This window comes from Aulonocara stuartgranti, assembly GCF_965226115.1.
Source record: "Aulonocara stuartgranti genome assembly, chromosome: 22".
Lineage (NCBI taxonomy): Eukaryota > Metazoa > Chordata > Actinopteri > Cichliformes > Cichlidae > Aulonocara > Aulonocara stuartgranti.
This window is the reverse complement of record NC_138957.1, coordinates 15684826-15711512: the sequence shown is the minus strand read 5'-3', so window position 1 is coordinate 15711512 and position 26687 is coordinate 15684826. Positions and strand designations below refer to the sequence as shown.

At 42.8% G+C, this 26687-nt stretch overlaps 1 protein-coding gene across 3 annotated transcripts; it reads left to right on the top strand.

The window, feature by feature from the left end:
• The first annotated feature begins 97 nt into the window (after positions 1-97).
• tax1bp1a (Tax1 (human T-cell leukemia virus type I) binding protein 1a) lies at positions 98-26635 on the top strand. 3 transcript variants are annotated; one of them, XM_082522258.1, is made up of 18 exons: positions 98-331; positions 4619-4833; positions 8222-8324; positions 9099-9289; positions 9525-9680; positions 14069-14217; positions 14614-14704; positions 14824-15009; positions 15163-15414; positions 15817-16008; positions 16118-16190; positions 17267-17787; positions 22269-22355; positions 23374-23560; positions 23643-23851; positions 24509-24591; positions 25194-25433; positions 25771-26635. In XM_082522258.1, the coding sequence occupies exons 2-17, from the start codon at positions 4645-4647 to the stop codon at positions 25402-25404; spliced, it is 2880 nt and encodes a 959-aa protein (XP_082378384.1). In that variant the 5' UTR covers positions 98-331; positions 4619-4644; the 3' UTR covers positions 25405-25433; positions 25771-26635. The 3 variants fall into 3 exon arrangements, with proteins under 3 accessions (XP_082378384.1, XP_082378386.1, XP_082378385.1); XM_082522260.1 differs by adding an exon at positions 4260-4333 and having other exon boundaries at positions 4660-4833; positions 25194-26635; XM_082522259.1 differs by adding an exon at positions 4260-4333 and having other exon boundaries at positions 25194-26635.
• The last annotated feature ends 52 nt before the right edge of the window (positions 26636-26687 follow it).

The following is a 26687-nucleotide window of genomic DNA, read 5'->3' as shown; positions in this document are numbered from 1 at the left end:
CATGTTGTTAGAGTTGGCAAATGACCCTAAACAGTTATCGTATTAAGTCAGATTTTTTTTATAAGTGAAATAAGCGAGGATAATAATTAAAGTGATTTAAGTCACCCGAGTAAATAATAAAGTTGTTACATTGACCTCTTGTCGTCTCCTCTATTCCTAGCAGCATCACTGGTACTTCTCAGCATCCCGGAAGTCCAGCATCATTTTCTCTTTCAGGAAGAGAGAGACGCATCATCGCCAGAGCTTTGACAACAACGGGGACACTGGCAAAAACATCGGCCAGGCCGGCAGACATTCACTTTGTTTTGCAAGTGGAAATCCAATGAAAAGGGTACCCTTTTTAAATTCAGACTAAAATAACGCTCGTGAAAATCTTTGCTCTCTTTTCTCAGCCAGACAGCTAGCTGTCCGACTAGTATAATGTTTAGCTAGCTGGTGACTTGACAGGACATGGCCTGTTCACAAGCTAATATTAGCTCCTTAGCCATAACAAATAAGATTAACTCCAGGCTAACTGAGCTAGTTTTAAAGGGCTGTGCTCTACTTTAGCCGTTGTGTGCTGCCTTCGTCGTGTTTTGGTCGAAGCGGATCAGTGGTCAGACGTTGTACGTTAGCTGTTTAGCTTAACCGAGCATCAGTTTATGACTTAGACTTGCACGTTATGTTTATCAGTCCAGGGTTGGGTGTATAGGAAATGCAGGGATTTAGGGTTTGTCGTTGTAGCTTGCTTCGCAGTTACGGAGATGACTTGGTGACCGTGATGCTAAGCAGCTGCATCATTCTTCTTGACCACGAACAATAGCCCTGACTGTGCAGTTTAAAGTCAGCTGTTTCATCACAGTGGTGGGGCGGTTTCTTCATATATGGGGGTTTATACACTCGTGAACAATGTCTAGAGATTATAATTATAATGTCACTGATACCTCTGCTTTTTCCTATTTAACACCCTAGTTTTTCAGCAGTGTAGTACTGCATAAAAATGTCTTTAAAGAGATGCCCATAGCAGAGACACCATTTTTCAAATTATGGTTGTGTACATCACCACAGTGAATGAAACAACTCATATGTAGTTGAAGTGCAGATTTCAGTGGGTTGAACAAAAAGAGCATAGAAATGTGAGGAACTAAAGTGTTTTTTAACACAACTCCTTCATTTTAGGTGCTCAAAAGTAATTGGTAATTAAATTAAGAAAATAAAATGTTCATTTCTAATACTTGGTTGAAAACCTTTGCTGGCAATGACAGCCTGAAGTCTTGAACTCATGGGCATCACTGGATACTGGGTTTCCTCCTTTTTAATGCTCTGCCAGGCTTTTACTCCAGAGGTTTTCAATTCCTGTTTACTTGTGGGCCTATCTGTTCAAAGTTTAGTCTTTAACAAGTGAAATGCATCCCTGATTGGGTTAAGCTCTGGTGACTGACTTGGCCATTCAAGAATATTCCACTTCTTTGCTTTAGTAAACTCCTAGGTTGCTTCGGCTGTATATTTTGGCTCATTGTCCATCTGTATTATGAAACGGCGCCCAATCAACAAGCAGACAGTATCTCTGAACATCAGAATTCATTCATATGCTTGTGTCTTGTGTCACATCGTCAATGAACACTAGTGTCCCAGTGCCACTGACAGCCATGGATGCCCAAGCCATCACACTGCCGCTGTTGTGTTTTACAGATGATGTGGTATGAGCTTTTTGACACCCTCTCAATCCTTTATTCTTGCCATTATTCTGGTAGAGGTTGATCTTGGTTTCATTTGTCCAAAGAATGTTTTTCCAGAACAGTGCTGTCTTTTTTTAGATGTTTTGTTGTTGTTGTTGTTGTTGTTGTTGTTGTTGTTTGTTTTTTTTTTTTTTTTTTAGCAAAGTCCAATCTAGTCTTTCTATTCTTGAGGCTTATGAGATCTTATACCTTGCAGTGGACCCAGTGTATTTACTTTCATGCAGTCTCCTTTATGGTAGACTTAGATATCAATACTCCTATCTCCTGGAGAGTATTGTTCACTTGGTTGGCAGTTGTGAAAGGGTTTCTCTTCACCATAGAAGAAATTCTGCAAGCATGCAACAATGTTAGATTCCATGTACGTCCAGGCCTTTTTGATTTGCTGAGTTCACAAGTGGTTTCTTTCTTTCTCAGGATGTACCAAACTTTTTCATTACTAATATTGTAGCAATTTCTCAGATGTTTTTTTTTTTCTGTTTTCACAGCCTGAGGAAGGCCTGTTTTTGTCTGCTTAATTGATAATGACATATATACTCATGGCAACTTTATTAGGTATACCTGTTCAATTGCTTGTTTACATAATTACCTAATCTGTCAACCACGTGGCGGCAACACATTAGCTATGTAGACATGGACAAGGTGACATGCTGAAGTTCACACCAAGCATCAGAAAGCAGAAGAAAGGTGATTTAAGTGACTTTTTGTGATTGTGGTTGCCAGATAGGCTGGTCTGAGTGTTACAGATATGGTTGAGCTAATGGTAATTACCTCCACATCCATCTCTAGGGTTTATAGAGATTCTTTAGAAAAAGATAAAATATCCAGTGAGCCGTAGTTCTCTAGGCAAAAATGCTTTGCTGATTCCAGAGGTCAGAGGACAATAGCCAGACTGATTCAAGTTGATAGGATGGCAACGCTAACTCAAATAACAACTTTTTACAACCAAGTTATGAAAAAAAGCAAAATTTGTTATAGGTTTGCTACACCAGCAGAGGACCACATCAGCTACCACTGCTGTCAGCTAAGAACAGGCAATTGAGGCGACAGTTCACACAGGGTCACCACAATTGGACAATAGAAGATTGAAAAAAAGATGCATCATGACTCTCATTTTCTGCCGCAACTTTTGGATGGAAGGGTCAGAATCTGGCTCAAACAACATAAAAGCATGGATCCGTCTTGCCTTCTGTCAGTTGTTCAGGCTGATGGAGTTGTGATGGATATATTCTTGGCACACTTTTGGCCAACTGAGCATCTTTTAAACAAAAAGCCTGTTATTACTATATTATTCCATTTTTGAGGACCGTGTCCATCTTTTCATAACCACAGTGTACCCATCTTCTGATGGCTGCTTCCAGCAGGATACTGTTCCATGTCACAAAGCTTGTTTATCTCGAACTGGTTTCTTGAATATGACAGTGAGTTTACTGTACTCAAATGGCTTCCACAGTGACCATATTCCAATCCAATAGAGCACCTTTGGGATGTGGTGAAACAGGAGATTCCCACCCAGTGCAGCCAACAACTCTTCAGCAACTGTATGATGCTATCATGTCAATATTGACCGAAACTAAAGAGGACTGTTTCCAGTAAAAGAGGGTTCAACCCAATAATAACTGGTAATTAATCAAGTGGTCTAATATGTTTAAAGCAAGGAAAAATATGGAGAGAAATACATCTCAAAAGGGGTTGCAAATGCGTGGGATATGATTCACTAGCGTAAACTAAGATTTACAAATGTGTGCAATGATTTGTTTGTAAGCACTGGTTGATTTTTCCCAGCGGAAGAATGTTCAACATGTAAAAGCAGATTATTGAAACCATATATTATATTTTATAGGCTATCGTGTAATGTCTGGTTAATCACATTTTCTACGTTTTTTTAGAAAAAGAAATGTTCACTTTGTTTGGAAAAAATAAAAAACGCTGCCCAGATGTCCCAGTTTTGCACTGGCACTTGAAACCAGCTGGCAGCATTCAATTTGTCTTAAATGTGGGCATGCGACATGGTCTGTGCGTATTAGGCGATTCGTTCACATGCATTTAAAGTTTTGTAAGGGAGCGACAGAGCTGTTACGTGTGGTTTTACACATTTGTACGCATAGAAAGGTTTTTAGAAGTCAAAAACTTGGGATTTTTGAGCTAAACTTAATATATTGTGCATAAGTGATCAGTATCAGTTTAGATGTACATATTTGTGAAATAATTTTACTTGTGCTCAAACTCCTTTGTATTTGTGCGTTGAGTCCTCAAAAGTTACACACAAATCATTTCACACATTTGTAAAGCTCAGTTTATGCTTGTATATCATGTTGTACGCCTTTGCAACCTTTTTGAGACATAGAAAAACAAGAAAAACAAATGTTAATAAACTTCCTCTTATAGAGGTGTAGCACACTTGGTTCCTGAGAAGCAGTGAGCCTATAGTCTAGTTGAAGAACCGAATTTTCCAGTTTGATATGCATATTTAAACATTCAGCACGACTGCTTGCTTCTTCGCTCTGTGGGAGATACACTTGTGTACACTTTTACCTGTTTCAGGTGCAGAAAGGGTAAACATGGTGTCATCACTTTTATGAGTGGGAGAGAAAGTCAGGCCTCCGCAGATCTTTAGTGTAAGTGCAACTGCTTTATCATCTCAAAGTCTGAACACAGTGTCAACAAAAGGATTGCGTGTGACTCAGGAGTGCAAAAGCTAACTGGCATGAAGCTTTATGGCACGTCATTGCTTTGCAATGTACAAGTGTCAAGGAAAAACATGCCAGCAGAGCATAAAGGAATTGAGACACTTGGAATCATTTGATTCTAATAGATTGCATCATTTTGGAACAGCTTTTGTGTTAAATATTTGCTTTTTCACTCCATACTTATTTCTGTCTATGCTGTTTTCGCTTTTCTAGACAAATGAAGTGACCAACAGGAAACAATGTCATCGTTCCAGGTGGTGGATTCATCGCCGGGCAGCAGCGTCAGCGTGATGGAAACGTCCAACTTTGCCCACGTTATTTTTCAGAATGTGGGGAAGAGTTTCCTACCCCAGGCACCCTTGGAGTGTCGTTACACCCTGACCCCTTACATTACTCCCCACCCCAAAGACTGGGTGGGCATTTTCAAGGTACAACACGCACACACACACACACACACACACACACACACACTACAGCTGCTATTACTCAGACCACGCTTCAAAGACAAAAGCAGGCATAATCGGTTAAAGACCAGACGTTTATATAATAGGAATCATTTGTGTTACCGAGACATACTTAGTGAATAAAACAATTTCCCGCCCATTATACGAGTGTTTTTTGACATGGATTATGTGTTAGCGTTTTATTAATTGGCCATAGGTTTGTACTTGGCACATTAACACATACATCCGCCTTGACGCTAATGGCTGAGCTCTTCTCTACATGCCTAAAACCTCACCGCAAGCTTTGGTGTGGTTGCTCTACATGCAGAAGGAGGAAGAGTGTGCATGGTGGGCTGGTTACAGTAGGTCTCACTGGAAGGGGGACGAGGCAATCATTTGGTACTCTTTATGAACCATTCTGATTCCTATTAAGAACACACACACACTTTTGGCATGTTGGCTCACCATCTCTTTCCATCCTTTTCGCTGCTTCCTGCTAAGCAGCATCCCCCCGTGCTCCGTCCTTTTATCGGGGCCATCAAATCTCACACGTAATTAACAGGAAATGCGAACGAGGAAGCTTAATGTCTCGTAAAGTCAAAAGACAAACATTTTATCGTTGTTTAAGAACTGACTTCAAATCCACCAGCTCAATTAAAAAGGAATAAAGACGCCGCGTTTATTTGGAAAAAAAGTCGATTGGAAAATGTAATTATTGTAATCCGTGCTAATGAAACCTGTTTGATGGTTAGAGCTTCATGGCAGGGAGCAAGCAGACCACGCTTCTTTAATCCTTTTGACGTATACGTCTGTCTTTTGTGTGTGTTCACAGAGATGTTATTTTACAGCAGCAAAATCTCTGCAGTATCAGTGTATACTGTCTGTTACAAGAATATTTAACCATTTCAACTAATAATTATTTTGTCAGGTAATCAAGTTTAGTATTTAAAGGGGTTTTACAAATGGTAATGACCACTGGAAATCACTTGAATGATTTTTACCTCCTTTTTCCTCAGTTGGGCGGGTTTAGTTTCTTTGTTTCTGTTGGAAGGATTACTTCCAACGGACTTAGACTAAATTAGAGGTGATTAACTTTTGGAGTCAGTCAAGATCTGGCTCCAGAAATTAGTTTGAAGGATTTTGTACCATTGTGAGCAGAATTGTACATTTAATATCAGCTCTACATACATATCAAATAGGAAGACGCTTTGATGTCCTAGATATTCTTTTTGATCTAGAAACTCAGCTTGTACATGGCACAGAGAGAGACTTCAGAGCCTCTGGCAGAGGTATGAAGTATCAGACTTCCCCTGCATGGTTTTCACTGGGTATTTGGAAACTGTAAGCTTGCTTATTTAAAAAAAAAAATGACTGTTTACATTTGACTTTTTCCTCAAACATCTTGAACTCACTGTTGAATACTCTGTGTTTGAGTCCTGGAGGCAAAACTGTTCCACAGAGATGACTCAGAAAGAGAATATTTTCTTCCTCTTACCTCCGACATCCACAGGCGTTACCTGAACGCTAGAGAGACTGAGTAATGAAGCCGAGAGACCGAGTAACAAAGCTGACTTGCTAAGAGGATGACTCAGGTGGCTCAGAGAGGCAGTACTCAGTTGAGTTGTGTACAGACACCCCCTAGTGGTCGAAAATATTCATAGCCCATCCTGTATAGGATCCTGCCATAACAAATGTGCTCCTAGATGGTGTTGCATTGAAACAGTACTCACATACACAGTGAAGATCAACAGTTCCCATTACAATCAAGCTTGCTTAGCTTTCTTTCTTTCGTCTCTTTGCGTCACTGAAAAGCATTTCAACATATTTGTTTTATTTGGCTACTGACAGCCTGATTTAGTTTGATGTTTGACTCACGTGCACACACACACGCTAATGCACACACACATTCATCTCCCTGAAAAGCCCCGTGGAGGTTTTTGGTTGTGGCATGTTCGTTGGGTCGGCAGGGAGAAACCCGTTGTGTGAGTGTATAATTAAAGTGTCATCGTGCTGTTCCCTCACACCTTGGATGAATGATTGATAGCTGCTTTGCCTGTGATTATTTTATAACAGCACTCATCTGTTGGAATGCCACACCATACCTAACCAAGTGTCAGTCAACTTCACTCTGCAATTAGCAAAATTATTTATGTCTGTTCTCTCTTAAGCAAATACACATGACCACACGAACAAACCTGGCTGGAGTCCCATCGCAGCCCCGCTTCTCACTCAGATGCTGTTGGCGGTGGAAGGAATGTTCTTGGCAGCAAGATTTCACGTTGACAATTACCATTTGTTTGGAGCAGCATTATACGCAGCGTAATGGGGTTGATGCGGCACACACTGCAATTACGTTTCGGTGCAACAACATTATCAAATCTGAAAGCCTGACAAACGTTTTGAGTAGCTCTGGTGATTTACTGTCGTCACCTGAAGCTTCCGTGTTTTGTTTTTGTTGACTGTTTTTTTTGTACTTGAAAGTCATTTAATGATTTAATCAGTTAAAAGTCATTTATTTTAATATTTTCCTACAGAAACAGTTTTTTAAAAACTCAGCTCATTAAAGAGAAAATCAGCAAGCGTTGCCTGTTGATCATCTAAGTGTGATATTCTTTGGTTAACTCTTCTTTTTTTTTTTCTTTTTTTCTTTTCTTTTAAGAAAACAAAACGTCCTGCACTTCCACAGATGGTTGAGTTCACTGCAGCTGAAACGTAGTTATGTAATGTCACAATAATGCATCGCGTACTTATGAGTACGAGTTGCAGGGAGGTATGCGTGTGCGCGTGCGTCCAAGACGGGGAGCGTGCGCGGCTGTATGTGACAGATTTACAATGCACGGAGCTGAATTGGGACGGGCACGACGACCTTTCATCATCTGTCTTCTAACAACACGTGAAATCCAGGGAATTACATTTCCCTTCTCATTTTCTGTAAAATTTTCACCTTATTTGTATCCACTCTCCCGCTTCCCTCGCCTCCCCCCTCCCCCCCCCATTTCTTTGTTGGCTAGTCTCTGCAGCCCCCACGAGCCCACGATTGTATGCAGACGAGCCCCCCTTGCCCTTCCACCCTTTTCTCACACCTTTGCTGGTCCTCTTTTTTGTGGGTCCAAAAGGGGAAGGAACTGAGGGAAAGGAGTGAAAGGGGGAGGAGGTGTGTGGAGAAATGAGGGGTTTTAAATGTTTCCATTCTTGCTTTGAACATTGGATGTAGTCCTCCAGAATGCTTCATCAAGCATCTTTTCAAATCAGATCTAACGATTAACACATGTTTGCTGGAAAATTTGGCCTTCTTCAGCGTGATTTGAACTGCAGCACACAACTTTTACACTGTGGGATCGTTTGTTTATTTTTGTTTTTAATGTCTCCTCAGGTGGGTTGGAGCACAGCCAGAGATTACTACACTTTCGTTTGGTCTCCTATGCCTGAAAACTATGAACCAGGAAGTACTGCGCACAGGGCTGTGGTGTTTCAAGGTACAGCACACACAAGCACGCACACTTACATACTATTTAAACCACTATACAAACCCAGGGTATTCCAAAGTTACTCCTCCATTTTACAGTGCATATAAAAACCAGCACTTTTATTTAATAAGGGAACACGACCGCAAACTGAGGCCTGGGACCTGAGCACCTCTCAAACCACACACAGACACACACAGACACAGACAGTTGAGGGCCTGCAAACTGGTTTTACTGGGCCTGGAACGGTCAGACATTACACAGTGAAAATATGAGAGCACGCTGCGGTGTGTCAGGAGTCAGTAAAACCAGTTGGCTTCTGGATATTCCTCTACTGCCCTAGAGGACCAGGGCTCACACTTGAATAATGTGCTTCAGTTTCCAGTGTAACCTTGGAATGCTCGAACCCAGCATATGTAATGTATTTTCTAGCTAAATCCTCTGCATAAGTTTTCTCAATGCTGGTGATTTTTTCTTTCTCTGCTTTGAAGCAGAACAGTTGGATGGATATTTGGGGTGATATTGTAAATATAGGCAGTCTAGAACAGTTTTGAGCAGGTTTGGTCTATAAAAGAACCCATTATGTTAATTTCCAGCTGCGTGTTTTTATTCTTGGTCTATAAAGAAGGAGCTTTGGATGATTCACAGTTTAAGTTCTTCGTGCTGCACCTGACACTTAAGCTTTTATTTCAGGAGATATATGTGTATATGTGAACAATTATAAGGAAGGACACAACGTGCCCCCCTTACGTGCCAACATTACGTTCTTTTTTCTTTGCTGTGCAGCTTATTATGTTCCTAAATCTGATGGAGAGTTTTACCAGTTCTGTTACGTCACTCACGCTGGTGACATCAGAGGAGCCAGCACACCCTTCCAGTTCAGGTCAGCCACGCCCACCGAAGAGCTGCTGACTGTTACTGAGGATGACAGCAACTCCGACATACTGGTCGTCACCACCAAAACGGGCCTGCTAGAGGTAGAATGCACAAAATGTTATTATTTATTTATTTCCCCAGTTTTCTTAACCCCTCTGGTCTTGAGTCATCAAACAGCGATCTGCAGTGTAACTGACTATAGAATCAGCACTCTAAATAGGGGAAAAAATGAGAGGTAAATGTAATAAATTGCAGAAGACCAGAAGATAACCGTGACCAATCCCCTTCAAATTGAGTCGATCTGATTTTTTTTCTGCTTCTCCTTCTGCCTGTTAGCGTGTGGAGGAAGCACAGCAGGAGCGCAGGGAACTGCTGAAAGCTATGCGTCTCCTGCAAGAGGAGAAGCAACAGCTGCAGGAGGAGCAGAAGCGACTGGCCAGGGAAAGGGAGCAGGAGAGGGAGACGTGCTGCCTGCTGCGGACACATAACCAGGTTAGAGGTAGTGGGCTAAGTTTTGAATAGTACAGGCTCCCACGGAGGGGGAGGGAAACCTGTAGGGGCAGCTGTGGCTCAGGAGATAGAGTGGGCCGTCCACTAATCAGAAGGTTGGTGGTGCAATCCCCAGCTCCTGCAGTCTTCATTTCAAGAATCCTTGAAATGTAGTTCCGCTGATACATTCATTGTGCATGAATGTCTGACAAGGAGCTTAGGCCTAGAATAAAGTCAGAATGTGTGTGTGTGTGAGTGAAAAGGGGCTCGTAGTAAAAAAGCACTTTGAGTTCTCAATTAGGAGTAGAAAACTCCTGTATAAGTGTCCATCCTAATTAATGAGTCTAAAAATAAATAACTGGTATTTCTCGTTTTTTCTTTTCGTTTTTTTTTTAAATTGCGGTTAAATTTGGAACCCTGAGCAATGTTCCCACCCTTAAAATAGCCCACAGGTTTTTATCCAGTTGTGACATGACAGGCCTACGTCAGCAATGTTGGATTAGCCCCAGAGCCTACATCTCTCATCTGCTTGTTGTCATCGCCAACAATGATGAACTTGTTTTAATGTCCGATGGTAACCTCAGCCAACCCACAAACCAAGCAATTAATATTCCTAACGTTAAGTAACAGAGCTCATTCTGTCTTCAGTTTAAAAGTCAGAAGTTTTATTTAGAATGGTATTTAAAAAATCTGAAGTCTTCACTCGCCCTAAGCCCCGTAGTAGCAAAAATATTTGGGAATACTCAATAGAGTTCAAATGTCCGTACATGGATAAAATAAATAAACGGTATATATGCAACCTTGAGACTGAAGAGAGTTAAGACAGTTTCGGTGTGTGTGTGTAGTTGTATTTAGTGTATGGGTGTGTACAGGTGAGTGTGTAGATGGACACAGGCTTGGAGCCAGTTCCTCACCAGTGATCATAGGTCTGAAAACTTCAAAGGGCTAAATTCATGTATAATCTGTTTCCATGTTTGACAGACACACAAAAAGCTGCTCAGTGTGTGTCTGTTTGTGTATGTGTTTGTGTGTGTGTGTGTCTTTTTCTCCCTCTTTAACGACCTGACTCAGTGGGCCAGAACGGAATTGGGACACAGTTTTTCTTGGGCATCTGGCGTCAGGGACGATGCCATCGCAACCACAGAGTGAACAAACATGACGTCAAACGCACACACACACCCACGTGCATGCGCCTGCACAAACCCCCGTCCCCTCCGTCCCCTTAGGCTGTCACATTCACATTCAGGTTCTACACAACAGGGCCCCTCTAATGTGCATTTACACATGCACAAGCATGCACACACACACACACACACACACACACACAAACGCACTCATTATGCCACCCGCTTGCAAACCCTTTTAGTCTGTGTGTGGAATGAGAGGAGGGTAGTCCGCAAAACCGCCTGTCTGAAAAAAGAGCCCTGCCCAGCCTGAGGGACAAACACCACTCAGTCACGCGATGCAGTGGCCACTGCTTTCTCACTGTCTTATTTTCTTCCCTCTCGCTTTTTTTCTCTCTCCCTCAGAGTTTCTTAATTGGCATGACGAGGAAATAAATTTTAAATCCAAGTTAAAATGATACGTTTAGAAAAATCTGTCAAAATGAATAAAGTTTAAAAAAAAAAAAAAAAAAAACTTCTACACCCAGTTCGTCCGCTATGTCCCTCACACCTTCTTCACTCACTCATCAGGATGAGTCACATTTTAGCATTTTATGAGTTTCCTCATTTGATAAGCAGTAGCTTGGCACACACGCCTAAAAACAGTCACCTCAAGCTAGCTCAATAAAAGTAGGAGAGGGGAGTTGGCAGAGAGAAGTGAAACCCAGAAAGTTGCCAGGTTTTTCTGAGCTTGAAGCCAGTCTCTTATCGCCCCCTAGTGCAGCTTCCTGGTGTAGATCCACAGGCTGCTTTGAGTTAGTCTGTTGCTCCTTTTTCCCCCCCTTTTTTTCTTTCTTTTTTTTTTATGAAGGACAAAATCACCATAAATTACACACACACGCTCTGTTATTACCATGCTGCTTTTCATTCAACAGGCATGTCCATCTGCAGATATACGACCTGTGTGAATAGGGGTGTGTGTGTCATTTGTAAAACATTTACAGTAGGTGCGTTAGCTCGTGGCTCGCTGATGAAAATATCCTTTGAGTTTCTTAACGTGAAAACATAAGTACATATTTTGTGGCTGCTAATTTTACGACTATACTTTTTATAAGGTCTTTACGCACTGCTAAAGTGCTTCCCAAACGCCAGCCGTAAAAATCATACAGTAATCTATGCAGAGCCAAGCCCAGAGGGAGACGGGCCTGAGTATGCGTTGGAGTGTGCATGTGCACTCTGTCTGTCTCTTGTATGTCCTTGACTGTGTAACTGTGTGTCTGTCTTTCCTAGTGTGTGAAAGAGAATGGGTGTGTTAAGGGCTCATACTACAAAATAAAGGAAGGGTGTGTGCACAGGTATGTTGTCCTGTCACAACCAATATTAGCTATGCATGATTTAATGTCGTTCACTGCTAATTCGCAGCAAGTTCAAACAAGGTATTTCCTCTGCAGGCACACCACACGGAGAAAACAAAACTGATATAATGTGTTGTTTGATAGCAGTAAATTGTTTTGTACTTCCACTACAGGATGCTACTGAACATTTTTTTTGGAATCTACATAGTTATTCTGTGCTTTGTGTCCAACAAAAGACTTAATGAGTCATAACTTGTAACCAGTTATTTATGAGTGATGAGATAAGGCTTTATTGAACCCCTAGAGGGGAATTCACATGTTACAGCTGCACTAGAAATATGCCGTAGAGGTCGAGAACAGTAATAAATAATTAAATACAGTTGTGGTCAGAAGTTTACATACAGTCATCGTGGGCACAAATGCAATGTTAATTTGGGGCTTTTAATGATTTCTTTCAACTTTTTACAGGATGGCATGGTTGCATAGTTTAGATCTTTAATGACAAACAAGAATTGGATACACAAGTTGCACAGACTAAAAAAACTTTTAATATTTGGTTAAATGTCCCTTAACAAATAATACCTCCATCAGACTTTTTTTTCTGGCATAATTCAGATTAATATTTGACCACTCTTCCTGGAAAAGTTTCATTTAAATCGGCTGGCTTCCTGGCACGGATCTGGCACTTAAGCATAGTCCAAGAGTTTTCAGTGGGATTGTGATCAAGACTTGTGGAAGGCTATTCCATAAACTTAATACAATCCAAAACCAGTTTTGATGTGTGTTTGAGATCATTGTTCCATTGGAACACCCATGTGTCCAAGTTGAAGAATTTGAAGGTACTCCTCTTTCATTATACCATCCATTCCATGTAGTGTACCAGTATGACTGGCAGGAAACCAGCCACCGAGCATGATGTTACAACTACCATGCTTGACAGTTGGTACAGCATTCTTAGGTTTGAAAGCCTCATCTTTATTCCTCCAGTAATCTATCTTGTCTATCTTTGTTTTGTGTGAGCATAAAAGTCACATGAGACGATGAAGGCATTATGTGACATTAGTCCATGTGGGCAGCTATAAATTTCAGTCAAGTTTGAAGGTGTCAGTTTTGGAGCAGAGGATTCTTTCCTGGTCAGCACCCTCTAAGTCTATGCCAATGTAAAACTTGCTTCACTGTGGACAGTGGTGATTTGTGTTTCCTGGGTTGATCCTGAACATCCTAACAAAATTCCTTTCATCTGAGGGTGATAGTTCCAAACCTTGGTAAAGACACAGCGGAGTTACATACAGTTGTTTGAGCTGATGATCTTGAAATCTGTAGTTCTTTGCAAATGTCTCCCAAAGACCCTCCCAACTTGTGTAAATTTAGACTTCCCTCTCTTCACTGAGTTCCTTGGACTTTCCCATTGTTCTAACTAACGATCAGTCCAATATGTGCTGTCAAATAAATGCTTTTTATGGCGAACTGAAGCTACAATTTGTTGTCAAGATGATGTAGAACCTTCAGTACCACTTCACAAAAGATATAAGTGAATGTATGTATATGTATGAGCTTGTATGTATACTTTTGACATGTTTGAGAGAAGGATTTGGGAAAATCCAAAATAAATTCAAACTTTTACACCCAATTCTTGTTTTTAAAGTCCTTAAAGATCCTGAAAAAAGGACAGTTAAAGAAAATCACAAAAAGTCCATAATTATTATGATGTTCGTGGCCAAGAGGAGTGTTTGTGTGTGTTTAAGCTTCTGACCATAACTTTTGATTAAAAAAAAATTCTATTTATGCTGTACAAATGATAAGAAATATATAGAGACAGTAGTATTTGAAATATAGTGAATGGGTTTGGCAGGGCTATAATAGAGCTCTTCAGCTACTGAGATTGACTGTAGTGGCTGTCAGGCTGATGTACAGCTACCTCTCTGGCCCGCAGGAGCTGCTGCGTTCTTCACAGGGCCTGTCAGAAGAGAGGGAGGAGGTAAGGCGGAGGCTGACAGAGGCTACGGACCGGGTACGCCAGCTAGAGGAGGACCTGCTGGGAGTCACTCAGAGGGGCCTGCAAAAGGAGACAGAGCTGGATTGGTGAGTGAAGAATGGCAACATGTAACCATCAGTCATCCATTTGAAGACAGACTGTTTACATAAATCTAAGCAAGCTTAACATCAGCCTCACAGATGTGGAATATGTGTAGAATAGTTTTGCATGCGTGTTTTACTTCCCAGGTTTAAACATGCATACAAAATTGTGCCAGATGCTGCACAGGAATATGTCAGCCTGGCTTTAACATATTTCACTGGCATCTGATGGCTCTCATTTGATATTTTCCGGCCTTATACACACATAGATTATACCCATCAGTAAAGCCATGTTTAAGGTGTCCACTTAATCACTAAATAGCTTTTTGTAAGAAAACTTTAGATTTATAATATGAGACACAAGAAAGCACTAAAGAAGTTGTTTTTCAATATGTCTTTCAGTCTGCGTGATCGCTTAAAGAAGCTGACAGCAGAGAGAGACAGTCTGGAGAGCCAGCTGAAGAATGAGAAGGATGAGCGAGATCTTTATAAGGTGAAGAAGTGTTTTACGTGAAAGGCTGACTATTTTTTTTTTTTGTACCAGCCGAGGGTGTGTTTTTGTCTGCATTCTTACTTGACCAGTTCTGTTTAACTGTTTCGCCATATGTGTAGGCCCACCTGCGCAGCACAGAACTGGAGAACACTAAGCTGAGCGCAGAGCTTCAGATGCTAAAGGCGGTGGAGCTGAACCGGGAGGTGACCATCGCTCAGTTCCAAGAGGAGCTGGAGAGGCTCAGGGCCTGCGTTGCACAGAGAGACAGTCTGGAGAAAGAGCTGCTGGCACACAAAGCTGACAAAGTAAAAGTGCTTGTGCATATTATTGCTGGCAACACTAAAGTAGTACTCAAAATGTAAACAAAAATGTCCACTAATCGCAGGGTTAGCATTTTGATGGTATAGCTTTAGTAAAATCAGTTGCACTATATTTAAATTTCTTCTTTCTGTCTTTAGGCAGAGCTGGCCCGTGTACGTGAGCAGCTCCGTCAGGCTGAGGAGCAGCTCCAGGCATCCCGGCAACAGGCCTCTCTGCTAGCCTCGGAGCTGCGTGACTCAGCCAGTACTCGCGACCACACGATGACCGAGCTTTACCGCGCCCGCTTAGAAGCCGACAAGCTCCGTGCCAGTTTAGCTGATGCCCAGGCAGAGTGCCAACGCATGGAGAGCCAGCTTGACCGCATGAGGAGCACTGCACAGAAGGAAGTGGTCAGTGGTCGACTTCCTTAATATCTGTCCCTGTGTTTAGGGAAAAGAAGTTTAGGGAAATCTGTAGCTAAACATGGAAAGGAATTTTCACACTTTTCAGTTTTATTTAGATGGATGATTTTTATATGAGAACTGAGGACAACCGATTTAAGCAAGAGAAATTTTAACTGTTTACCATTTTAACAAAGAACACAGTGCAAAGAAGATTTTGGCGTTGAGCCTTTTTTTGGTTTGTTTATAATTTATTGCTGAACAGTTTGAACTGTGTTAGATTACAAAGCTCCTGCCTTAGTCGTTCTGAGTCTCAAATATTTGTTATATTAAAATGGAGATAAATGAATTCACAAATACTTTTTTTTGTTTGTTTTTATTTAATCAATTTTTTTAACACTGTGTGTTCAGGGTGTTGGGACCAATGGGGACATGACCCCCAGCATGATTGTGGTGTCAGAGGCAGAGGCTGAGCTGCAGAGGGAAGTGGAGGAGCTGAAGCTGCGTCTCCACATGGCTGCAGAGCACTATAAGGAGAAGTACCGGGAGTGTCAGCGCCTCCGCAGACAGGTGGCCAAACTGAACACAGCGGAGTCCCAAGGGGTGAGTAATTTTTAGCAATGCTCATCAGGCTGAAAAGAAACATTTCGTTCAGTTCCATATGTGCCTAAACCAGCAAAATTGCATTTCATTGATGTGTATATCTTTGCAGGAGCCAAAGAGAAATGCATCTACTGAGACAACACTGGAGCCACTGACCCCTAGTCCAGAGTCACCAACAGGAGGTACATACATTCAGATAAAGGGCATATTCCATCTGTCCATTTTCTGCCATTTATCCAGGTCTAGGTTGGGGAGACAGCAAAGACGCCAAGACCTCCTTCTCCCCAGCCTCCTTCTCCAGTCAAGAGATGTAATTTCTCTAGCATTTCTGGCTGACCACTTCAACTGCCTCCTTTCAATGTGGAAGAGTAGCAGCTCAGTCATTCTGAGTGAATGACTGAGTTCCTTACCTTATCTCTGCGGACCTGTATTCACAATCTCAGTTTCTCACGACCATAGGTGAGAGTAGGAACAAGATCAGTCAGTAAATCGACAGCTTCATTTTCATACTCGGCTTTCTCTTTACCACAACAGACCAGTTTGGCATTCGTATCACTGCTTATATCGCACCAATCCACATGTCACTCTCCCCTAACTGGTGAACAAGACGCCAGGATACCTAAACTCCTCCACTTGAGACAACAAATCATTCCCAACCTGGAGTGGGCACTCTACCCTTTTTCAGCCTCACACTTGGAGGCACTAATTCTTAACCTAACCACTTCACATTCAGCTAAAAACTGCCCCATTGTAAGCTGGAGGTCATGGCTTGATGAATTCATCAGAACCACGTCATTTGCTAAAGCACTGTTGCCTTACAGTTTGACTCCACCATCTGGCCAGTGCTTTTCTGTGTGGCGTTTGCATGTTTGCCACATGTTTGTGTGGATTCTTTTTGGGTTTTTGGGAAAGTCATCCTGTATCTTTAGCAGAAAAATAGCCACAAAACATAATGTTTCCACCTCCGTACTTGACTGAAATCAAACGCCTAATTTTTATTTTGGCAGTCTCTCTCTCGTGTCCTTGTGCACCTCTGGATCACTTTTGCCAGGCTGCAATAAGTTCGCTCATAAAAACTCCACTCTGTACCCTTGTACTTGTGCTGCTGCAGATTTCTCCACAGGGTTTCAGTGAAAGACCCACTGTTTTCCACCCAGTGCCAAGGAGCTGAATTATGGTTAATGCCTTCAGCTCATATTTCTCTGTGTAAAACTCTTTACATTTAAATAGGTTTAATTGTAACTTTGTGTTTTTACAGGAAATATAGCTGCGGCAGTCCTACAAGAAGCTGTTGAGATGACAATCACTCCAGACGTCAGCAACAAGGAAGTCACAAATGCTGATACACAAGTGTGCACAGAGAAGGAGGAGCAGAAGACACTGAATACACTTGAAGAGAAAGCTGAGGTGAAGGTTGAAAGTCAAGTTAAACAAATGGATGATAATGAAAAAGACAAAGAGAATGAAAAAGAGGAGTGGAAGGAGAGCCTGCCGGAAGAGAGCCTGAGGATGGCGAGTTGGGTAGAAGTGGAGAACGAGAGGCTGGGCGCTGAGGAAAACAGTGAGGTGGAAGGGGCCCTGAATATGGAGGAGCTGAGGGACGGTGCCGAGGAGCAGGGGCTGCTGGAGGTAGAGGAGAGGTGCATGGAAGAGGCAGAGAAGGAGCAGACTCGTTCAGTGGAGGAGGAGCTGGCAATGATGGAGGAGAAATGGAGGGAGCAGTGCGCAATCAACGAGACACTCAAACAACGGCTGGCTGACGAGGAGGAGCGATTCAGAGTAAGACACAAAGACATAACCTTAAGATTAAGTAAAGCTCTGAGAGAATGTGATTGTGAGGGTGTTGGGTCTCATTCCACAGCAAAAAGTAACAGAAATGAGATATACTGGTTAAAATAAATACTGACAAAGTACAACTTTGTCCCCTTCTGGCTGCCTCTGCCTCAATTTTATCCCACAACTTAGACATTCACATTACTCACACTCTCATTACACATACATATAGGATCTTGGGGGTGGGCACAATCACGGAGTCCAAATTACCATCAGGGTGTATACCTCACCCCTGACGTCGTTGCCCACCTCTCAATTTTAAATACACTTAGTCATTGAGGGCTAGCAGGAGGGACTATGCGCTTACCTGCTGCTCCTTGGCAGGTAGCTCTATGCCCTCCTGGGTTTTAATTGCACCTTAGAACACATATGCATCAACACTACAATGAGCGGGTGGAGGGAGGTTTGGAGTCTTCTCCCACCCCCATTCTCTGCGGCCTGCTGGAGCGGGAGGGCTAGTAGGAGGAGTTGGCCGTCCGACTGCGGTCTGGGGTGTGGGGCCTCCCTGCTGCTGCGGAGTCGGGGTGGTCTGCCTCTCCCCACCGCAGGGAAAAGGGTAACACCACCTGGGTCTGGGTGCAATTCCCCCCTCCAGGGGCAAGGGTACCTAGACCCGGTTTGTAGAGTACGCTTGGGGAGTGTGATTGTGTGTACAGCGTCTCTTTATGTCTGTCTCCACGTTGGTTGAGTGTGGAGTGAGTGCATATGAGAGCATGAGGGTGGGAATGAATGTTTGTGTCTGTGTGTGCCTGTATGTCTGTGTCTATATGTCAGGTTGGGTATCAGACGCCACCTCTCTGGGGACACCTCAGGCCCTCCAAGGTTTGGAGGCCTATCTCCACCCACCACCACTTCCCCTGCCGGTGGCGGACTCCCTCAGGTGTCGGTGTGTTGGTGGTTCTTTGTGTCTGGGGGTGGGCGTCCGGGTACACACCGGCTCACTCCTTGGCGGCCGCTTGTCGGGGCCTGGGGCCTGGGGCTCGCTCGGGCCCCTTTGGAGGTGGGGTGCCCCCGGCCTCTCGGCCTGGGGCTCGGTCACTCAGGCACAGCTGGGGGCCGGCGGAGCTCACGGGCGCGTCACTGCAACTCCCCCTGACTTCTGCTCCGCGGCTGCTGGGCGAGCCCTCATCTGGGACTCTCCTCAGCTCTTACTGGAACAGTGGCGCGGCTGCCCCTCTGTTGGTCTTCCATGGTCTCTTGTGTTCTGGGGGCCTCTGGATGTCTGGAGTTTTGATCTCCTCCATACCCGCTTCACACCCTGGAGGACGGGGCTGTGGCCCCCCCACACTCCCTAGCAGACCATTACATGGAGAAACCTTTGGAATGCAAGCATGCTGATCCACACAGGTATGCACACATGGGTATTCACAGACGCGGACTAAAGCTTTCTTGGCTGCTGCCTCAAAGCACACTGTGCGCTGTCTGTCTTGAGTGCTGCACAATATCGTTTATTATTTAGTAAATATTGATATCTATGACTAGCTAGTTTATTGTGATGGTGCTTTGTTTTCTCTATTATTATGTTGCTCTTTGTTGTTTGCTGTCTCCTCTGTTTGTTTGTTTTTTTTTTTTTGTTTTTTTCTCCATACAGGTGACCCAGGAGTTCTTTTTTTTTTTTTCTCTCTCTTCCCCCCCCTTCTCACCGTCTCTTCTCCCCTTTGGTTTTCTTTCTTTCTCTCCCCCTCTTTCTCTCATTCATTCCCCCTGTCCTATTTATTAAAAAAAAAAAAAAATGACAAAGGATGAACTGAAGCTCTGCCATCACGTAATGTCGCATACTGCTGTTTCTGATGTCATTTAAAAAAAAAAAAAAAAAAAAGACAAAGTACAACTTTGAGGACATAATTTGCAGTATATTCACAATATACAGATTTCACTATACAATTTTAATAAATTCATACAAATTACAGAAACTGAGTTTATTCATATTTTTAGCATCAACAAAGGAGTGGTTGCAGTTTTACCTGCTAGACTTGCCTTAATGTTTCAGCACCTTGAAGACTAGCTGTATGCCGCCACATAGTGCAGTTCCAGTGCAGCGCTCTGTATAGACTTCCCTGGCTTTGCTCCTGCTCCAGGAGTTCAGTGTTTTCATCACTGGTGGTAATAGCAGGAGTTCTGCTGCGTGATTTGTCAAGAACAGATCCTGTTTTGAGAAATTTGCCACGGATTGCATAAATTGTGTTATGTGCTGGAGCAGTGTCGTCGGGGACTGAAAAGCTTCTTGCTAAGTAGGAAATTTTGCAATGCTGCTCCAGTGTCACTTGGCGGACCATGGGCACAAAAATGATACGCTTACAAAAACTGTAAAACCAAAACTGTCATATGCTCATGGCCTCAAGTCTTTCCAAATAAAACCTGAAATGAATTAGAAAAAACAAAGTATATAGTGCATTTTGGGACACTCCTGTATGTTATATATCTATACTCAGTGTATAACAAATTGTTAAAAATTGCAATAATATCATATCATGCTATATACATGCTATCATGTATTGTGATAATATCATATTGTGGGGATTTGTACCTCTACTATTGGTAGATTTTTTTTTCTTTCTTTCTTTTTTTAAATCTTCACTTAACATGCATGGCTCCCTCTGTGCTGCTTTCATTGTCAAATTCAGTTTAATGCTCTTTTATGCACAATCTACCATTAAAATAAAACACAGCTGCCTGAAAAACATTGTTGTACGACGGTCTGCTGTGCCATGCATAAACACTTTAATGTAATACCCAGTCATTCAAATGGAATTTGCTGAACCACAAAGCCTGAAGAACAACAAATGTCTAACTGCTCTACTACTTACAGTATGGACCATACCTTCCAATGGGTGAGCCAGCATGTGTGGTATGTGTGCGTGATTCAGTAGAGACCTTGCATTTTGAATGCGAACCTCCACTAAAGTACCAAATAGCATTTAATCTCCATGAGTGAGTGTGTGTTTATCGGCGCTGTAAATACGGCTCTCCCTCAACTTTGATAGAGTCTCCTGTCTGGGGCGAGCACCCCGGGTCCCAAGCTGCTCTTAATGGCCCCGGAGACTGACAAGCGAGGCAGCCGCAGAGCGGCATGCTTTACGGCTGTTTACATCAGCCACCCAGAGGAAGGAGAGAGGGAGAGGAATAGGATGAAGTGTGTGTGTGTGGGGGGGGGTGCATAGTACTACATTGCTGCGGACTCCCTTCACCTGAACTTAACCTTCTAATGCCGTGCCGTAAATTTATGATAGAAGGAAAACACGAGAGAGGACAAAAGGAGATGAAAGAGAACAAGTGGGGGAAGCAAAAGAAGCGAACAAAATTTAAGAGAGAAAAAATTGGGATAGACAGATGGACATTGAGCAGAAAGAGAAACCATGGGAAGGGAGGGAATCTGGAACCTTTGAAATGGGGTGAAATTAGAGAAGACGGGCAACGGGCCATGTAAACTATCCCACAGGGTCAGTTCTGTTAGAGGCTAAGAGATTTACTACGATCCCCTGGTCCGCTTCAGCTTTATGTTATGTTATGTGTTTTATAGCAAGGCCCACACATCTGAGGCTGCACCAGGTGAAATTAAAACCAAATATTTTCACTTACCTGGCTGTATGAAGGCTGATTTTGGTCTTCTCAAGTTGGCACAAAATAAAAGCAACAAGTAAAGCGGTTATTATCAACTAAAAGCTGTATGAATCGTATGAATAAAAATACTGGTGGTCGCCAATGCTATCCCATAGCCTAATACTAGATAAGAGCACCTATGGTATCAATTTGAAAAAATCCTTGGCCACATCGGCCTCAAGTTATCACGTAGACAGAATTTTCAAAAAACTTGACCTCTGATCCTGACTTTGAGGTCAAGATCAAAATCGTTCAAACTGGTCTGAGATTTTCAGTAGATGCTCCTATGGTATGCATTTGAAAATCCTATATTGCATCGTTCTTAAGTCATCATGTTCACAAACTTGGGTGTCCATGCTACCCCGCCCGGTGGCGTGATGAAAATACTCCTGAGCTGTACAGCCCTTCAGCGGTATTGTACAACTAAGGGGGAAAAAGTTGAAGATTATTAGTTAAAACTATGGTTGGCAATTAAAATTATTGGCTAACCATACAGATTTGCAGTTAGAATAAAAATAAAAGTTTTGGAAAAACTGAAACAACTAAACAAAAACAAATGCTATCAACACATAATAGATTAAACGAGCTGTTATTAAATTGAGCCACAGCTAAACGTTGAGGATGAAATTGCTAATCTGAAAATAATTGGTAAGAGTAAAGTGTAGGCAAATCCTGGTTTTAAATGAGTTTAAGATAATACAGTTGAACATGAGTGGAGCTGTTGATAAAGGGATTCTTGAGCCCATCTTACAGGTCTGTACGTCAAATGAAAAAAAATGCTGAGATGCACTGTGCTGTGAGTTGATTGTCTTTATCTATTTCACTAGGTCCAAATGGCAGAGAGAGCCAGCGAGGTCACCGAACTGAAACGCAACCTTGCCCAGGCTCTCAGAGACAAAGAGCAATTACAGGAGGTAAAGATGCCACCACCAGTGTTCTCTAAATGAATTTCAATGCAACATTGTTGCTTTAACAGCAACTCAGCACTTTCATTCAGGTTTTCCACTTGTCTGCACATAAATTGTGGCCATATTGGCCTGAAAAGAGGAGAAAAATCAACTGTCACCATGGAAATCGGTCTAAAAACAGTGAAAATGTTAATGCACTCTCTCCACACATAGTGCCCGAGCACTCTAGAAACTTTTGCATACTCTGATTTCTAAGCAGGCACAAGTTGTGCATAAATGAATCTATTCATTGCAGGTAAAACTGTGCATATTTCAACAATGACCTCAACTTAAGGTTATAAAACTTTAGCCTCAACATAGCTCTTACTTACAATCAAATTCACATACTTAGACAATGTAGACTGAGCTGAAGCCCAGACCAGTATCATTGCTTTCAATTATAGGAGGTGTATGAACCATTTCCATAGCTTTTTCTTTCTTACTCAACACTCCCCACTCTCCTCTAATTAATACATCTATACTTGCTTCTTTCGCCCACTGGTACAGTGCCATTAGATGGTGCAAATGCCACACAACGTGTCTGTTTCACCTTCCCAACCCTGGTTTAAATGTTAAACCTGATAGCAGCGCACTAATGAAGTCATAAAGAGAGGAGATCAGGGAGGAATAGGGAGAGTAAGGAAGGAGTTACAAAGAAAGGGAGAGGGTGAGTGCTTCTATCAGCAAAGCCAGAGCAGAGGGAGCCAGAGTCTGACACCCATTACAGTAATGAGTAGGGTACTAATGCGCTTGCTTCAGATATAATCACAAAGGGCAGAAACAATGTAGACGGGAAACTTAACTCTTAAGATGAACGCACTCACCAACTGTGAGAAAGGTTCTGCTGAAATGTTAACTGATGACTTATAAAACTGAGACTGACTGCGGTTCTGCGCTTATAGCATCAGGAGGATATCCAGGACTTTTTAAATGAGGTGTGGCCGTGAAGTGTAAAGTGTAAAGCTCTCTCGCATCTCTTCTGTAGCAGTTGCAGCGTTACATGTCCAGGCAGAGGGAGCAGGAGGTTGCTGTTCAGGGTGCTGAGGTCCGGCAGCCAATGGTGCTGCGCTACCCTCTGCCCTACCCCCAGCATCCCTCCCCTCCGCCGCTGGTGCCGCAGAGGCCCGCTGAGCTGCAGTACGGCAATCCTTACTCCACCGACACCACAAGAGGTCGGGTCAGAAACTGAAATGATTTACTCGCACTCTGTGTCCCTGCTGCTCCCCTGCTGCTTTAATGTGTTAATCTTTTTAGATCGGGGGGATGTTGCACTTTCCCCTGAGCACGTGTCCCGTCCCCCACCTGAGGCTCCATCCTGCACCCCTCCCTGCGCACCTCCGATCTCACCGTCTAGCCCGGGTCCGGGAGCACCAGGCTGGGATCGAGAGGTGGTCTGCATCCAACCCTCCCGTAGCACAAGTCCCCCCGAGACCCTCGAGCATCCACCAGAGGAGCCACAAAATGTGAGTAGCGGTGTATCTAGCTCAAAACTGAAAAACCTATTGTTGGCTAAAATTTTATATTTAGTGTATGTAGTGTTGTTATATATAAATAATGCATTGTATTTCTGAATAAATACAGAACCATGATTGGCAGCATTAATTGACCTCTCTACATAACTTTTGAGGGATATTTTAAATCACTGTGATGCGATCCCAGCCGTTGCTCTCCTACACTGGCTTTTTGTTGTTGCCACGATAATCCCGCGTTTACTTCACCCTTCTCCGTCTCTGGAGGATTTCTCCCTCGCTAAACGAAGGGAAATGCAGCTTGGCCTTAAAAGACGGTGCTTTGAACTCATTTGCATGAAGCTCTAATTAGTGTCACTCCTTCAGAGCTCAAGAGAGATGAAGATAACAAGAGCTGGGGGAGAGTAATTAGAGGAGGTTTTGCATAAGGACAGGCAGAAGATGAGTTAGAGACTGTCGGATAATGGGGCATCCTTGTTTACTGTCATGTAATAGAAACGTAGGTACACATAGTTTACTAACACACGCTTCATTTACTTTAGTCGCACTCCTTTTTCCTGTAATTGTCTTTGGAGGTGGTGTTCATTAAAGCATTCAGATCTGTGAGCAAATAGTGGAAATTTTCTTTTTGTGTGTGTGTGTGTGCCAAAGGTGGGAGATGGGGCTCAGCAGTCCTGTGATCATCAGCCCAACAGACGCAGTGAAACCAGGAGCAGCTTCTGCTTTGACTCCAGGTAGGACATTCATTTTCAACACAAGGTGTCCTAGAAGACACGACACATAAAGAATGAAACAAAGTAACGCACAAGAGCATCAGTAAAAACAGATGCACAGACAGCTGCTTTGTTGGGAGTTTTTGCCTTGGAAAAAAAAAGATTTGTATCAAAGTAGCCATTGATTCATTTTCTCTCCAGAACTTAAACTGCTCCAAGTAAGACCTCGTCATTTTGAACCCCAGTATATATGACATAACATGCTAAATGACACAGTCAGAGATTTCTTCCTTATGAACATAGAGGATCACATGAAGACAGAATTAATTTATCTGTTTCTGCTCTTACGGGAAGAGTAGCGCACAGAGCCAATAATTACCCTGCAGGGGGGGTAACACAGTTGCTTATTGCAAGTGACTCAACAGCTGCTTTTCAAGAGGCGCACGTCTCTGGCTTTCATTATTTAGTCATAATCTGGTCTGTGAGCAAAAGAGGCCTACTCCATTACAATGATCCACACGGAAACTCACATTTCTTTTTCAATTTTTTGTCTCTCTCATCTATCCATCACCCCTTCCACCAACCCCCGACCTCATCCATTTTCCCCTCATCCCCTTCCGCAGTAGTGACGTTCACAAGCGCTGCCCGCTGTGCGAGGTGATCTTCCCGCCGCACTTTGAGCAGCGCAGCTTCGAGCAGCACGTCCAGAGCCACTGGAAGGTGTGCCCCGTCTGCTCCGAGCAGTTCCCGCTCAACTGTCAGCAGCAGCTCTTCGAGCGGCACGTCCTCACGCACTTTGACGGCCACGTCCTCAACTTTGAGCAAATCGAATGAAGGGGAGGGGGTTCCGGCATACTGTATGGGTAAATATGTGTCGCTATTAGTTGATTTTGACTCGGGTTTGGTTGATTTATCTTGTTAACATACAATCATTTGCACTTTTGTTGTGATTTTTCTGGGGTTTTTTTTTTTTTTTCCTTTTTGTTTGGAACGTTTAAGAGAATGTAGTCTACTTCTGAAAGGAAGCAGAGTTTGTACTTAGGCGGCTAGTCCTCCCAAGTTATTTAGCAGCTTTCACGTTAACATACAATCATTAACATTCAGGAATAGTGCCACAATCCTTTGCTTTTCTAGCATCTTTCTCCTTCAAGGGATTAAATGCACAAATATATATATTTTGTGTTCCAAAACAATTCACAGACACAAAGCTGAACTGGGACTCCGAGGGAAAGCATCCTAAACGTCCCTGTTCTTTTAACTTCTCCAAACATGCATACACCAAGTGAGAAATCATCCAAGGCAGTGAGTCGTCCTTTATTTGTCCTCAGAGTATGATGCTTCGCAAGACGCGAGAGATAAGAGCATAAATGCAAAGTGAATATGAATATGTGACATCTTAAAAGAGTCGCCTGTGCGTGTACATAAAAAGTGAAGAACTGTGTGGTGGAGATGAAATATTGTACGTATGAGATGGTTTAAACACAAAAGAAAACAGCACTACATTTTCATGTATCTGCACTAAATAAGGCTTTATTCTGAATGTACTGTACATAAATGAAAAGAAATATAAATTGTGGCGATACCTGTGAATTACGTCGTGAACCCGCCTCCCCTTATCGTTACCTCCCTCATATTTAAAAGAAGACAGGACCAATGATGTTTTACTTCCTGGCGTGCACTTTCTTGATCTTAGGTCGGCCGTACGAAGCTGGGCTTAGGAGATAATGAACCTCGTTTTTGGCTAAACTGGCTGCCGGACACGGGGTTAGACTTGTTACGTACTTTCATGTTTTACAGTCACAGTCTGTTAGCCCTCATGACTGAATGTCGTTTATGTGCGTCTTCACGGGGCTTCCTCACCACCGCTTGTTTATTTCAGTCATTATGCGTGTTGTAACCAGGCTTTTTAAAAAAAAAAGAAAAAGGAAAGAAACGCACATGTCCAGTCATCACAAGACAAACCTGTGTATGTATGTCACGTGTCCGATGCAGGCCTTTTCATGTGAGAATGGTTTAAGTGGTGCTGCAAAGATCTTTATGAATAAAGTCAGCTTGTCTAAATGCATTTTGATGCTTTGTTCTTCATTTCTGAGCTGAATAAGTAATGAACACGAGTC

Bases quoted from the DNA above. Each gene is read 5' to 3' on its own strand.
- tax1bp1a (XM_082522258.1), top strand. From the start codon at position 4,645: ATGTCATCGTTCCAGGTGGTGGATTCATCGCCGGGCAGCAGCGTCAGC. The intron at 15,415-15,816 runs GTCAGTGGTCGA...CTGTGTGTTCAG, and splicing joins GCACTGCACAGAAGGAAGTG to GGTGTTGGGACCAATGGGGA. The intron at 16,009-16,117 runs GTGAGTAATTTT...ATATCTTTGCAG, and splicing joins ACACAGCGGAGTCCCAAGGG to GAGCCAAAGAGAAATGCATC.